Consider the following 15,833-nt stretch of genomic DNA (forward strand, 5'->3'; position numbering starts at 1 on the left):
CAACCATCTCCATGTCCACCTTCACTACATCCATAAACCTTCTCTGAGGTCTACCTCTTCTCCTTCTACCCAGCATCTCCAACATTCTTTGCCCAATATATCCACTATTCCTCCACAACACATGTCCAAACCATCTCAACCTGGCCTCTCTGGCTTTATCTCCAAATTGCTCCACCTTCACTGTCCCTCTGATCTGCTCATTTCTAATCTTGTCCAGCCTTGTCACTCCCAACGAAAATCTCAGCATCTTCATCTCCGCCACCTCCAGCTCAGCCTCCTGTCTTTTAGACAGAGCAACAGTCTCCAAAACATACATTATAGCAGGACGCACTACTGTCTTGTAAACCTTCCCTTTCACTCTTGCTGCTATCCTTCTGTCACACATCAGCCATGACATCCGTCTCCACCCACTCCATCCTGCCTGCACCCTCTTCCTCACCTCTTTTTTGCACTGTCCATTGCTCTGGATGGTTGACCCAAGATATTTGAAGTCATCCACCCTTACGACCTCTACTCCTTGCATCTTCACCTTTCCACCTGCCTCCCTCTCATTCACACACATGTATTCCGTCTTATCTCTACTGACCTTCATTCCTCTCCTCTCCAGTGCAAACCTCCACCTCTCCAGATTCTCTTCCACCTGCTCTCTACTCTAACCACAGATTACAATGTCATCTACAAACATCATGGTCCATGGAGCCTCCTGTCTGACCTCATCTGTCAACCTTTCCATCACCATTGCAAACAAGAAGGGGCTCAAAGCTGATCCCTGCCTTCACCTTGAAACCATTTGTCACTCCAACTGCACACCTCACCACTGTCTCACTATCCTCATACATGTCCTGCACCACCCTAACATACTTTTCAGCTACACCTGACTTCCTCATACAGTACCACAGTTCCTGTCTTGGCACCCTATCAAATGCCTTCTCTAGATCCACAAAGACACAATGTAGCTCCTTCTGACCTTCTCTGTACTTCTCTACCAACACTCTCAATGCAAAAATTGCATCTGTGGTACTCTTTCAGGGCATGAAACCAAACTGCTGCTCACTGATCTGAACCTCTCGCCTTAGCCTTGCTTCAACAACTCTTTCCCACACCTTCATGGTGTGGCTAATCAATTTTATGCCTCTGTAGTTACTGCAGCTCTGCACACCACACTTGTTCTTAAAAATGGGGACCAATACACTGCTTCTCCACTCATCAGGCATCTTCTCATACTCCAGGATTTTGTTAAACAACCTGGTTAAAAAGTCCACCTCCTTCAGTTTCCAACATCTAATCTTTGGCTCTGTCTTCACTCTCTTCCTCTTCTTTGTTTCTAATCTTATTCTACAGACAACCACCCTATGCTGCCTTGCTACACTTTCCCCTGGTGCCACATTACAATCTCCAATCTCCTTTAGGTGGCATCTCCTGCTAAGGATATAATCCACCTGTGTGCACCTCCCTCCACTCTTGTATGTCACCCTGTGTTCTTCCCTCTTCTGAAAATACTTGTTCACCACAGCCATTTCCATTCTCTTTGCAAAATCTACAACCATCTGACCTTCTGCATTTCTGTCTTTCACACCATACATACCCAGCACCTCTTCATCCCCTCTGTTCCCTTCACCAACATGTCTATTGAAGTCTGCACCAATCACCAGTCTCTCCTCTCTAGGGACACCATCTACCACTTCATCCATCTTACTCCAAAATTCCTCTTTCTCCTCTAACTGACAACCAACCTGTGGTGCACATTCAAAGTCACACCATCAACCTCCAACTTCAGGCTCATGATCCTGTCTGACACTCTCTTTTTACATCCAGAACACTTTTCCCAAGGTGTTCCTTTAGGATTGCAAAGGATTTGCAAAGAAATCAGTGTCGACATCTCTGTGTGTATATCTCTACAATGAACCATTTCACGTCAAACTGCTCTGAATGGCTGTGGTTTGCATCTCAAAGGACTGAATTATTCAGAATTTTTTTTAAATGGTGGAATTCTTTTTTAAAGGCATATGACAATGACAGTACCAGCTGAATTTCAACAGAGACATACACTGACCAGAGAAGATCTCTCTGTACATGGTGATCTCTCTCTCCCTCTCTCTTTCACTTTCACTTTCTCTTGGCAAGGCTCCAAAAAAGTCTTACCATTTATTGAAACGCCTCCAACAATGCCAAACTGTACATTTGTATAGTGGTCTTAGGAACTTCCAAACATGATTTGAATACGCCGTTGATGTGTCCTACAGGGATCTGGCTGCCCGGAACTGCCTGGTGGGAGAAAACAACCTATTGAAGATCAGTGACTTTGGTATGTCACGGCAGGAGGATGATGGGATTTACTCATCTTCTGGCCTCAAGCAAATTCCTATCAAGTGGACTGCACCAGAGGCTCTCAACTATGGTAAACTTTTGGATTTTGTGTTTCTTAATTGCTTCCAAGAGCTTCACTACTAATTGAAGTTAAGAGTTTATAATTTTGAGTCTAATTATCACGTACATCTTGAGGATCTGGATTATGCCAGGTTAGTGTCCATTTTGACTATAAGAATAAATCCCTTACAGTCTTCTGACTTTACCCCAGGGAGATACAGCTCAGAAAGTGATGTGTGGAGTTATGGGATCCTACTATGGGAAACCTTCAGCCTGGGAGTATGTCCTTACCCGGGAATGACCAACCAGCAAGCCCGCGAACAAGTTGAGAAAGGTACACACATCTACATGCAGCATATCCTGGTATCAGACCAGGTGCTCATTTTTACATTTTAAACTACTGCTTTTATTTCACTATGATGTAGGTTATTGTGTCTAAAGTAGGTAGCATTTTTGTTTGAATCTCAGTGATGGTGGATGATTTTCTTAAACAGGTTACAGAATGTCATGCCCACAAAAGTGCCCAGATGAAGTCTACAAGATCATGCAGAGGTGCTGGGATTACAAGCCTGAAAATCGACCCAAATTTGCTGAAATTTATAGGGAACTGTCTTTAGTTAAGAAAAAATAGCTCTAAATTAGAACATAGCCAAGTGACCAAATTCATTTCTCATCCAGGCAATTTCTCTCTCAAACACAGAAATATCTAGAATCTTTTCGTCTCATGTTCACTATGTATTATGATTGTGTTATATACAAGTATGTGTGGTCACGTAATGATTGTATGAAGCCTATGCAACAGCTGTTTTTGAGCCATTACCAGTGCATGAGGTCTTGGCTTTACTCAGTTCTTAAAACAAATCAGTATTTCTACCAAACACATTTTTCTGAATGTCATATTTACTTTAAGGAATCCCTTGAAATACAAGTAATTTCAGACAGATAAGTAGAGGACAAAGACTTTAATTCTCATAAATTTAAAAGGGGCATTCCACACCAACTCACCTAGGGCCTGTCTAGTCACATTGTTTTCTGTGTTGAAAAACTAATGCAAAAAACTTATGCAAAATATTTTTAGCAATTCATTTTAAAATTTGCCCTATCAGGTTCTAAACTAAAATATCTTAAATACTGAGGTTGTCTGCCTAAAGAATGAATGAACTAAACTGATATTTTTGTTGGGTAATAATACACTTCATCACCTTGTATTAAGCAAGCGAAATTTGAAATGTGATGTCACATTGCAATGGAACAGACAGTTTTCAAGCCTTTTTTGTAGTCTTTATAGATTCAAGCAAATTTCAGATTTTTTTTTGTGCAATATAAGGAAATAGATTGTAAATAGTAAAACACTGGATTTCCAAAATAACGTAATGCTCCTGAAAGTCTGTATCATTTGCTGAGAGATATATTTCTGTATTTCTCGTTAATGGGGATCTGTTATACAAAGAATCTCCTGTATAAGAAGTCAACATGTATCCTATCATCAGAATAAACTGCCTTTGTAACAGAAAACAAAGCATTATAAAGGCATCACCATCAAAAGTTTCCAAAATTAATCCTAGTCACCTTCTCCCCATTATTTCAACAGTCAGTGTGCTTTTCTAGGTTACACAGCCTGTTTTTTTCTATAGAAGCGTATTTTGATTATATCCATTCTCTGCTGCTTGTGTCACTGATGTTTTCAGAACCTGAGAGATATCCTGGCATTCTCTGAATTTCAGTCTGTCCAGCAGCTGTAATGAAAAAAAAAAAACATTTTGTCGAAATTCATTTTGGGTGATTCTGTACAATGCATAATAAATCCCCTATCAATGAAAGAAAACAACAGAAGAAGATGTTTTCAATATAAGAATATTACAAAAAAAGACTCTCTGGAGCTATATATACAGTGTGTGTGTGTGTGTGTATACACACTATGTTGCCAAAACTATCCCATTTTTAATTCATAGGGCTAATATGATGTCAGCCCACCCTTTGCAGCTATAACACCTTCAACTGTTCCACAAGGTTTAGGAGTGTGTTTATAGGAATTTTTGCCATTCTTCCAGAAGTGTATTTGTGAGATCAGACACGGACAAGAAGGCCTGGCTCACAGTCTCTGCCATAATTCATCCCAAAGGTGTTCTATCAGGTTGAGGTCAGGACTCTGTGCAGGCCAGTCAAGTTCTTCCACACCAAACTCGCTCATCCATGTCTTTATGGACCTTGCTTTGTGCACTGGTGTGCAGTCATGTTGGAACAGGAAGGGGCCATCCCCAAACTGTTCCCACAAAGTTGGTAGCATGAAATTGTCCAAAATCTCTTGGATTTGAAACTCTTTGAAGAGTTCCTTTCACTGGAACTAAGGGGCCAAGCCCAACTCATGAAAAACAACACCACACCAATATGCCCCTCCACCAAACTTTACACTTGGCACAAGTACCATTCTTCTGGCAACCACCTGATTCGTCCATTGGATTCCCAGACGGAGAAGTGTGATTCATCACTCCAGAGAACACGTCTCCACTGCTCTAGAGTCCAGTGGCGTTGCTTTACACCAATACATTCCACGCTTTACATTACGCTCAGTGATGTAACGCTTGGATGCAGCTGCTCAGCCATGGAAACCCATTCCATGAAGCTCTCTTCGCTGTTCTTGAGCTGATCTGAAAGCCACATGAAGTTTGGAGGTCTGTAGCGATTTATTCTGTAGAAAGTTGGTGACCTCTGTACACTGTGCCTCAGCATCCGCTGACCCTGCTTTGTCATTTTACGTGGCCGACCACTTCGTGGTTGAGTTGCTGTTGTTCCCAATTGCTTCCACTTTGTTATAATACCACTGACAGTTGACTGTGGAATATTTAGTAGTGAGGAAATTTCACAACTGGACGTGCTACAAGTCCTATCATGGTACCATGCTGGAATTCACTGAGCTCCTGAGAATGACCCATTCTTTCACTAATGTTTGTAGAAGCAGTCTGCAAGCCTAGGGGCTTAGTTTTATACACCTGTGGTCATGGAAGTGATTAGAACACCTGAATTCAATGATTTGGGTGGGGGAGTGAGAATACTTTTGGCAATATAGTGTATAATATATAAAATATGAAATCAAATATATTCAAATAAATAAATATTAAACCATGAAGGAGTTAGAGCACATTTGTACATATTTTATATGTTAAGACATAACTGTTCATAGCAGCAGTTGAACTCAATATTTAAAAAGCAGTTTAGTATATGATGGAGCAAACTTTAAAAATACATAACTGAAAAAATAAGCATAGCTTTTTTGCATAGTTGAGAGTTAAAGTGTAAATTTAGCTTGAATTTTTTTAACATGCCATGATCAGACAGGCCTTAAGCACATTGGTGTAGAATAGGCCTGGACAATATCTAAAAATAATTGGCACAATATTTTCTAGTTTTCTAGTGGAAAAAATGGCAGTTATCGATAATATCAACCCCCCTTCCGCCCAGAAGAAAACACGTGGTCTGCAGTAGCTTTGACCTTCTTTCTATTATGTTTTAGTGTATAGGCCTTCTTTAATATCAGCTGTTACAATGAAAATCTTTAGTAAAACTCACCTCACTTCACCTGTTATTAAAATAAACGTTACTGCAGACACATGCATTAATGAGCTTTTCGGCTACAGATTTGCTGGGATTTGCGTGCTAATAGCTGTCAAAACTTCAGACCCGCAAGTGATTTCCAAAGCCACTTGCTTTCCACATCAAAAACAAGGCGTTAAAAACAAGGGTTATTAGCGTGTTCATGGTTCCACAACAGAACCATTTTCTTTGCTAAAGATTTTTAAGAGTGTACAAAATTAGTGGATATTGCTCTACCATATGAGTAATTTTGCTTCATGAAGATTCATTTAGGATCAGTTCATTCGTACCTCAGAATCAGTTTTATTTAGGCAGCATAGATTTTTTCAATGACCAGGTTACTTCTTTCCAAGCAATCAGACTTGCAGATTTGATCAGACAGGTTTCCTGTTCTGCATAGATTGTTCACAAACATGTTACGTATTTACTATTATTTCCACTTGTTGAAAAGCCTTTGCAAATAAAATGCAGACAAAGCCAATCTTGGACACATTACCACATTTCAGGCTTATGTGCATTTTTTTATTCCAGGGCAAAACTTTATTTCCTTTCTAAACCTCAACTGGGACTTATTTGGCATCCAATAAACCTTAGTAGTGTTACAAGACTGCCAGTAAATCATCATGTGATACATGCAAAAAGAGAAATGACCTTTTCTGTTGTTTATTCAGGTTTGTTGTCTGTGTACTCAATTCCTATCTGCGCTGCCTGTCCAAGCAGTTTCTTTACAAGTTCCTTTGAATTACAAACTACATAAGTGACTTCACTATTTTATACAAAGTTTACTCTGAAAGCATTCCTTCTGTACTTTGTAAATACCTTTTGTAGATGAGATATATATATATATATATATATATATATATATATATATATATATATATATATATATTTTTTTTTTTTTTTTTAAATACTAATCGAATTGGAATGTAAAGGTCTCTCCAGGTTTTACACATCTAGACAGTGTGTTGCTTCTTACAATAATCAAATCTGGCAAAGACAGAAACAATACATCAAGAAAACACCCCACCCTCACACACACACACACATACAAATAAGCTTTTTTTTTTACCTACAGTCATGGCTTCACATCTAGTGTATGCCTGAGATGTTCAGCCATGCAGTGAAATGCATGTGCTGACTTACAGACACCTGTTCTAACAGTTCTAATACATATACAAAGCTACTGTAGCTCCAGGTTGTTTAATCACATGACAGATATTACCAGTGGTTTCTGGTCAGATAGAGGTCATTCAGGTGACTTCTGTTGAAGCTGAGCTTGCATTGTTAAAACTACTGCTGAGTGAGCTCTCAAGCTTTTTTTCTTACGTTCAAAGCAAGTATCTGTGTCATTTTTATTTATTTAAAGTACTGTAATATTATTCTTTGTATTTTTATCTTTATTTTTAATACTATTTGCCATAACTCATACTGTCTGTATTTGCGTTTGCCAGTATTTGTTACACAATATACTGAAATTTGTTTTCCAAAGAAACTGAGCTGATTTTTTTTTTCTGTTAGTTTGATTTGCTCAGTGTGACCTTGTACTATTCTAGTGCTAAAATTGCAAATAACAATGTCACAAGTATGTTCAAAACAAAATGTACAGTAACGTTGTGACTGTGATTTGTTAACTAATTCTAAGCATTTTTGTAATGAAAACAGTAAAGAGTAAATTTTGTGTTCTCTATTTTCTCCCATATGAGTATTACTTGTCATTCTTCTACAACTCCATTTTTTGAGAGAAAAAAAAAAAAGAAAAGCCTGTGCCAAAAAAGTTGGGACACTATGCAAAATATAAATTAAAAATGTAATGATATGCAAATCATTTAAACCCTATATTTAATTGAAAATAGTACAAAGACGACAAGTCAGATGTTGAAACTGAGAAACCTTTTTTTTAGCAAAATATATGCCAGTTTCGAATTTGATGCCATCAACACGTTCCAAAAAAAAGTTGTAACTAGGGCAACAAAAGGCTGGTCGAGTTGTGTAATGCAAAAAAAAAAAATACACCTGGTAGTTAATTGGCAACAGGTTGGTAACATGATTAGGTATAAAAAGCATTTCAGAGAGGCTGAGTGTTTCAGAAGTAAAGATTAGGAGGGATCCACCCCTCTGTGAAAGACTGCATGAGCATATAGCGCAACAATTCAAGAATAACGTTTCTCAACATAGAACAGCAACACTTCATCATCTGCGTTATTATATCGCTAAGCGATGGAGAAATCTGTATGCAAGGGACACAGTCTAAAACCAGCATTTGCTGGCCATGATCTTTGGCCCATCACGACAGCACTGCATTCCATTGAGGAAATGACTGCATGGTAGCTTTGGGGCGATAAACGATATTATCTAATATCACAATTTCAACCAGTGACAATATGAAATAAATTATCTTTTTATTTTTTATCAAGTAACCTTATCATGTAAATATTTTTTGTCATTCTTTGTATTTAAACATTGATTTTGTACAAGCATTCTAATCTATGGTAATTTAAGTATGTGTACATATGTATGTGTACATACACTGCTCAAAAAAATAAAGGGAATGCTCAGATAACTCATCCTAGATCTGAATGAATGAAATTCTCATTGAATACTTTGTTCTATACAAAGTTGAATGTGCTGACAACAAAATCACACAATCATCAATGGAAATCAGATTTATTAACCAATGGAGGCCTGAATTTGGAGTCACACACAAAATTAAAGTGGAAAAACACACTACAGGCTGATCCAACTTTGATGTGATCTACTTAAAACAAGTCAAAATGAGGCTCAGTATTGTGTGTGGCCTCCATGTTCCTGTATGACCTCCCTACAACGCCTGGGCATGCTCCTGATGAGGTGGCGGATAGTCTCCTGAGGGATCTCCTGCCAGACCTGGACTAAAGCATACATCAACTCCTGGACAGTCTGTGGTGCAACGTGACGTTGGTGGATGGAGCGAGACATGATGTCCCAGATGTGCTCAATCAGATTCAGGTCTGGGGAACGGGCGGGCCAGTCCATAGCTTCAATGCCTTCATCTAGCAGGAACTGCTAACACACTCCAGCCACATGAAGTCTAGCATTGTTACATTACATTACACTACATTTAGCAGACGCTTTTATCCAAAGCGACTTACAAATAATGAGGTACATAGAACACACATAGTCAGGCCTTAAAAGAGGCCAAAGGGTAATAGCGGGGTAGAGAAGGGAAGGAGGGCAAGAAGGAGATGAGGTTGGTAGTGGTTAGATTGCAAGAGGCGATTAGAGTAAGTGCTCCCTGAAGAGCTCTGTCTTCAGGAGTTTCTTAAAAATAGCGAGGGACGCCCCTGCTCTGACAGTGGAAGGTAGCTTGTTCCACCAGTGGGGAATCAAGTATGAGAACAGTCTCGATTGCTTTGTGTGAATGTTTGGCCAAGCTAAGCGACGTTCATTGGAGGATCACAGCGGCCGGGCGGTGCTGTAAGCCTTTAGGAGTGAGTGCAGGTAGGAAGGAGCCTGCTCTGTAAACACCTTGTAGGCAAACACCTTGTAGACCTGGACTAAAGCATCCGCCAACTCCTGGACAGTCTGTGGTGCAACGTGGCGTTGGTGGATGGAGCGAGACATGATGTCCCAGATGTGCTCAATTGGATTCAGGTCTGGGGAATGGGCGGGTCAGTGCATAGCTTCAATGCCTTCATCTTGCAGGAACTGCTGACACACTCCAGCCATATGAGGTCTAGCATTGTCCTGCATTAGGAGGAACCCAGGTCCAACCGCACCAGCATATGGTCTCACAAGGGGTCTGAGGATCTCATCTCGGTACCTAATGGCAGTCAGGCTACCTCTGGCGAGCACATGGAGGGCTGTGCGGCCCTCCAAAGAAATGCCACCCACACCATTACTGACCCACTGCCAAACCGGTCATGCTGAAGGATGTTGCAGGCAGCAAATCGCTCTCCATGGCGTCTCCAGACTCTGTCACGTCTGTCACATGTGCTCAATGTGAACCTGCTTTCATCTGTGAAGAGCACAGGGCGTGAATTTGCCAAACCTGGCGTTCTTTGGCAAATGCCAAGCATCCTGCACGTTGTTGGGCTGTGAGCACAACCCCCATCTGTGGACGTCGGGCCCTCATACCATCCTCATGGAGTCGGTTTCTAACCGTTTGTGCAGACACATGCACATTTGTGGCCTGCTGGAGGTCATTTTGCAGGGCTCTGGCAGTGCTCCTCCTGTTCCTCCTTGCACAAAGGCGGAGGTAACGGTCCTGCTGCTGGGTTGTTGCCTTCCTACAGCCTCCTCCACGTCTCCTGGTGTACTGGCCTGTCTCCTGGTAGCACCTCCAGCCTCTGGACACTACGCTGACAGACACAGCAAACCTTCTTGCCACAGCTCGCATTGATGTGCCATCCTGGATGAGCTGCACTACCCGAGCCACTTATGCGGGTTGTAGAGTCCGTTTCATGCTACCACGAGTGTGAAAGCACCGACAACATTCAAAAGTGACCAAAACATCAGCCAGAAAGCATAGGTACTGAGATGTGGTCTGTGGTCCCCGCCTGCAGAACCACTCCTTTATTGAGTGTGTCTTGCTAATCGCCAATGATTTCCACCTGTTGTCTATTCCATTTGCACAACAGCATGTGAAATTGATTGTCAATCAGTGTTGCTTCCTAAGTGGGCAGTTTGATTTCACAGAAGTTTGATTTACTTGGAGTTACTTGGAATTGTGTTAAGTGTATATAAAGTATATATAAAGTATAGACCATGCAAACATAACTACAAATATACGTTTTTGAAACGCCACTTGAAAAGATTAGAATGTAGCGATTCAGCCTGGCAAAGAATGCTGGGTATATGCAAATGAAAAACTCTGCTACATGTGACCCCCTCTACCTAGTAGGTGAAAAATGGATGAGCTTGCACAGAAAAATGGTGTTACTGCACCCCTTTGGCGATATTTGGTTTCCAACCAGGCGAAGACGGAGAACCGGTAGATGTTAAGTGGTACATGCCGTCTATGCAGAAAACTGATCATCACCAAAGGTGGCAATACAGACCCTGAATCCACGGTACGAACTGGCAAGCCGTAAGTACTTCAGCAAGACAGCGGTGCCTGATATCTATAATAATGTTAATTGTGTATGAAACAATCTATAGCTTTAAAACTATAATCATAATGGTATTAATTATTTGTAGCACGTCATGCGCTACCCTAGGCTCAAGGAGGACGCTGGAGGCAAAACCAAGGCTATGCTTGCCACTTTTCAGCGGCTTTCGCTAGCTAATCTTCAGTCTTTTTCTCACTCGTGCGTTTCAGCTCTTCAGTCAGTCTCTGTTGCTGCTGTTCGTCCCTCTCTCTCTCTGTTCCCTCTCTGCTCTTTTCAAAAGGTGCTCATGCTGCCAGCAAGATCCCTGAACCGAGAGGGAACCAGAGCCTGCTGCTCCGCCTCCTTGTCACCACTCCCAGCTGGCAGCTTGTCCGCCCAGGTCGAACGTGAGGTGTAGTGAAGCGACCTTGAGCCTTGCTCTAGTGCCCCCTCGTGGCCGGTGTTGTGCTGAATTCGGCCGCGAGATGCACCCCTCACGGGAGTCTTTTTGCTCGAAAGCAGAGGTAATCCGCTTTTACTTCACATAGATCGATTTGAAGAACTTGCAAAACATCACTTTCATTTTGATTGAAATTTGTATTACTAAAAATGTTTTATAGTAGTATCAACAAACCTGCTGGGAAATGCACTGCTTCTCAAATCTGGATAAATTATTATTACATCCAGGATGTTTATACAGGTAATGCATTTTGGTTCCAAATATGTTGAATAGAGTAAGAATATGTTTTTCCAATCTATGTCAACAGACATGGCAGTGACCGATGGTAGAGGAGATGGAACTGGGTATTTCAGTCATTGTATAACTGGATGAAAGGTGATCTTTTGGGAATCTTCAAGGACTTGGGCCTGAGACTCTTGTTAATAAGATTAGACTAGACACCACATATTTGTTGACTGAATCTCACCAATGACTCTGTTCCATTTTGTTTCTAAGCCTATCCAAGTCTACATTATAATAGTTTTATTTTGTAATGATGGATCAGTAATTATGCGTGTAGATTGTCTCATTTACATCTATTATGAAAAAGCTCCAAGTGCCTCAATGAAGTGTTAGATGGGGAAGACACCTGCGAGGGCTCTCACCCCACCACTTTCTGACTTTCTGTCTCTGTCTATCTTTCTCTCTCTCTCGTCTTTTAGCCTGATGATTTTCTTTAAGCTTTGCCTTATTTAAGCCTTTGTGTGTGTGGTTAAGTGAACATAATAATCTGTTGGGATTATTTTTATCTATTTTTATATTTTCTTTATTGTTTCCTTGGTGTTAACCTAAAAAAAACATTATTTTCTTTTTAAATAAATTTCATAATCTACTTTTGAAATTGAATATGTGGTTTAGTTTTGGGGTCATATCACATAAAGTCATCACATAAATTATGAATGGGTGTTTTTAATACAGGTGGCGCGGTGGGTGGCGCTGTCGCCTTACTGCGAGAAGGGCCTGGGTTCAATTCCAAGGCCAGTGACCGGGGTCCTCTCTGTGTGAAGTTTGCATGTTCTCCCCGTGTCTGCGTGGGTTTCCTCCGGTTTCCTCCCACAGTCCAAAGACATGCAGACTGGCCAATTGGACATGTTACATTGCCCCTTGGTGTGTGTGTATGTCTGTCTGCCCGCCCTGCGATGGACATTCACCCCCCCCACATAATATATATTACACAAACACACACACACACACATACATACATACATACACACACATATATCTTCTTCTTTCGGCTGCTCCCTTTAGGGTCGCCACAGCAGATCATCTTCATACTTTCACACCAACCATCTCCATGTCCACCTTAACTACATCCATAAACCTTCTCTGATGTCTACCTCTTCTCCTTCTACCCAGCATCTCCAACATTCTTTGCCCAATATATCCACTATTCCTCCACAACACATGTCCAAACCATCTCAACCTGGCCTCTCTGGCTTTATCTCCAAACTGCTCTACCTTCACTGTCCCTCTGATCTGCTCATTTCTAATCTTGTCCAGCCTTGTCACTCCCAACGAAAATCTCAGCATCTTCATCACCTCCAGCTCAGCCTCCTGTCTTTTAGACAGAGCCAGTCTCCAAACCACACATCATTGCAGGACGCACTACTGTCTTGTAAACCTTCCCTTTCACTCTTGCTGCTATCCTTCTGTCACACATTAGCCCTGACACCAGTCTCCACCCACTCCATCCTGCCTGCACCCCCTTCTTCACCTCTTTTCTACACTGTCCATTGCTCTGGATGGTTGACCCAAGATATCTGAAGTCATCCACCTTTACGACCTCTACTCTTTGCATCTTCACCTTTCCACCTGCCTCCCTCTCATTCACACACATGTATTCCGTCTTGTCTCTACTGACCTTCATTCCTCTCCTGTCCAGTGCAAACCTCCACCTCTCCAGATTCTCTTCCACCTGCTCTCTACTCTCACCACAGATTACAATGCCATCTACAAACATCATGGTTCATGGAGCCTCCTGCCTGACCTCATCTGTCAACCTGTCCATCACCATTGCAAACAAGAAGGGGCTCGAAGCTGATCCCTGATGTAACCCTACCTTCACCTTGAAACCATTTGTCACTCCAACTGCACACCTCACCACTGTCTCACTATCCTCATACATGTCCTGCACCACCCTAACAAACTTTTCAGCTACACCCGACTTCCTCATACAGTACCACAGTTCCTCTCTTGGCACCCTATCATATGCCTTCTCTAGATCCACAAAGACACAATGTAGCTCCTTCTGACCTACTTCTTTACCAACACTCAACACAAAAATTGCATCTGTGGTACTCTTTCTGGACATGAAACCAAACTGCTGCTCACTGATCTGGACCTCTCGCCTTAGCCTTGCTTCAACAACTCTTTCCCATACCTTCATGGTGTGGCTCATCAACTTTATACCTCTGTAGTTACTGCAGCTCTGCACATCACACTTGTTCTTAAAAATGGGGACCAATACACTGCTTCTCCGCTCATCAGGCATCCTCTCACTCTCCAGGATTTTTTTAAACAACCTGGTTAAAAAGTCCACTGCCTTCTCTCCTAAACATCTCCATACCTCCACAGGTATGTCATCTGGACCAACTGCCTTTCCATTCTTCATCCTTTTTAAAGCTGCCCTCACTTCCACCTTACCAATTCTCTGCACTTCCTGATCCACTATCTCTCCCCCCGTTGTCCTCCTCTCTCTCGTTTTCCTCATTCATTAGTTCTTCAAAGTACTCCTTCCATCTACTCAACACTCTCTGTTCACTCACTAGTACATTTCCCTCTCTATCCTTTATCAGCCTAACCCGCTGTACATCCTTTCCAGCTCTATCTCTCTGTTTAGCCAAACGATACAAGTCATTTACTCCTTCTTTACTGTCCAGCCTCTCATACAGCTCATCATAGGCCTGAGCCTTTGCCTTTGCCACCATTCTTTTTGCTATGCGACTAGCCTCACAGTACTCCTGCCTACTTCCTTCATCTCTCTGGTTATCCCACTTTTTCTTAGCTGCCTTCTTCTTCTGAATACTCTCCTGGATTTCCTCATTCCACCACCAACTTTCCTTGTCTTCTTTCCTCTGACCAGACAAAACACCCAACACATTCTTGCCAGTTTCTCTCACCACCTTAGCTGTAGTTTCCCAGTCCTCAGGTAGCTCCTCACTGCCCCCAGGGGCCTGTTGCAATTTTTCCCTGAACTGCCTGCAACCATCCTCCTCCTTCAGCTTCCAACATCTAATATTTGGCTCTGTCTTCACTCTCTTCCTCTTCTTTGTTTCTAATCTCATTCTACAGACAACCACCCTATGCTGCCTTGCTAAACTTTCCCCTGGCACCACTTTACAATCTCCAATCTCCAATCTCCTTTAGGTGGCATCTCCTGCTAAGGATATAATCCACCTGTGTGCACCTCCCTCCACTCTTGTATGTCACCCTGTGTAGCGGCCAAAATAGACCTTATGTTGTTATAAATAGAAATTAATGTTTAAAAAAGATAAATAATTTTGTTTGAATTTATAATTTCATAGATATGTTTATTTTTGTGATTCAAATGATGAATATTACATAGGGAAATTAAAAGAATTAGAATTCATATGTTTAGGTTATCTGTCGTATATGGATTAAAAAATGTGTACTGTCGCTTTAATAATGGGCCGAGTCGGCTACCATACACTCTCGCGTTTCTCTTTTCAGATCGCTAGAAGCCTTGAAAGCGAACAGTTTTCTTACGTGCTGCTGCGGACTCCGACAGACATTTAGAACTTTCTTTTTTATTTAATCAGCGGATATTTTAGTTAGTTCATGTTTGTAAATGTTAAAAGGTAAAGTAAACTTCAAGCTTCATTTCAAGACGTGGTGGAGTGGATTTATTTCAAATTACATGGACATTCAGAGTGAAACAACAACTTTGGGTCGGAGAGTTCGTCACTGTAAGAAAAAGCACATTCCTAGCGGTCTCATCAAGAACAAGCCTCTTTACCCTGTGTTCTTCCCTCTTCTGAAAATACTTGTTCACCACAGCCATACATACCCAGCACCTCTTCGTCCCCTCTGTTCCTTTCACCAACATGTCAATTGAAGTCTGCACCAATCACCAATCTCTCCTCTCTAGGGACACCATCTACCACTTCATCCATCTTACTCCAAAATTCCTCTTTCTCCTCTGACAACCAACCTGTGGTGCATATGAACTGAACACATTCAAAATTACACCATCAACCTCCAACTTCAGGCTTATGATCCTGTCTGACACTCTCTTTACATCCAGAACACTTTTCCCTAGCTGTTCCTTTAGGATTATTCCTATTCCATTT

At 41.5% G+C, this 15,833-nt stretch overlaps 1 protein-coding gene across 2 annotated transcripts in view; it reads left to right on the forward strand.

Annotated features, from left to right (window-relative positions):
- Nucleotides 1-4,183, forward strand: part of fer (fer (fps/fes related) tyrosine kinase) — a 41,294-nt gene extending 37,111 nt beyond the window's left edge. For both annotated transcript variants that reach the window (XM_037533440.1, XM_017682868.2), the window contains 3 exons: nt 2,244-2,398; nt 2,579-2,701; nt 2,862-4,183. In XM_037533440.1, coding sequence (XP_037389337.1) covers nt 2,244-2,398; nt 2,579-2,701; nt 2,862-2,998 — 415 coding nt within the window. In that variant the 3' untranslated portion in view covers nt 2,999-4,183. The remainder of the gene's footprint in view (nt 1-2,243; nt 2,399-2,578; nt 2,702-2,861) is intronic.
- Nucleotides 4,184-15,833: the final 11,650 nt, after the last annotated feature.

The sequence above is a fragment of the Pygocentrus nattereri genome, chromosome 23, assembly GCF_015220715.1.
Source record: "Pygocentrus nattereri isolate fPygNat1 chromosome 23, fPygNat1.pri, whole genome shotgun sequence".
In the NCBI taxonomy this organism is placed as follows: Eukaryota; Metazoa; Chordata; class Actinopteri; order Characiformes; family Serrasalmidae; genus Pygocentrus; species Pygocentrus nattereri.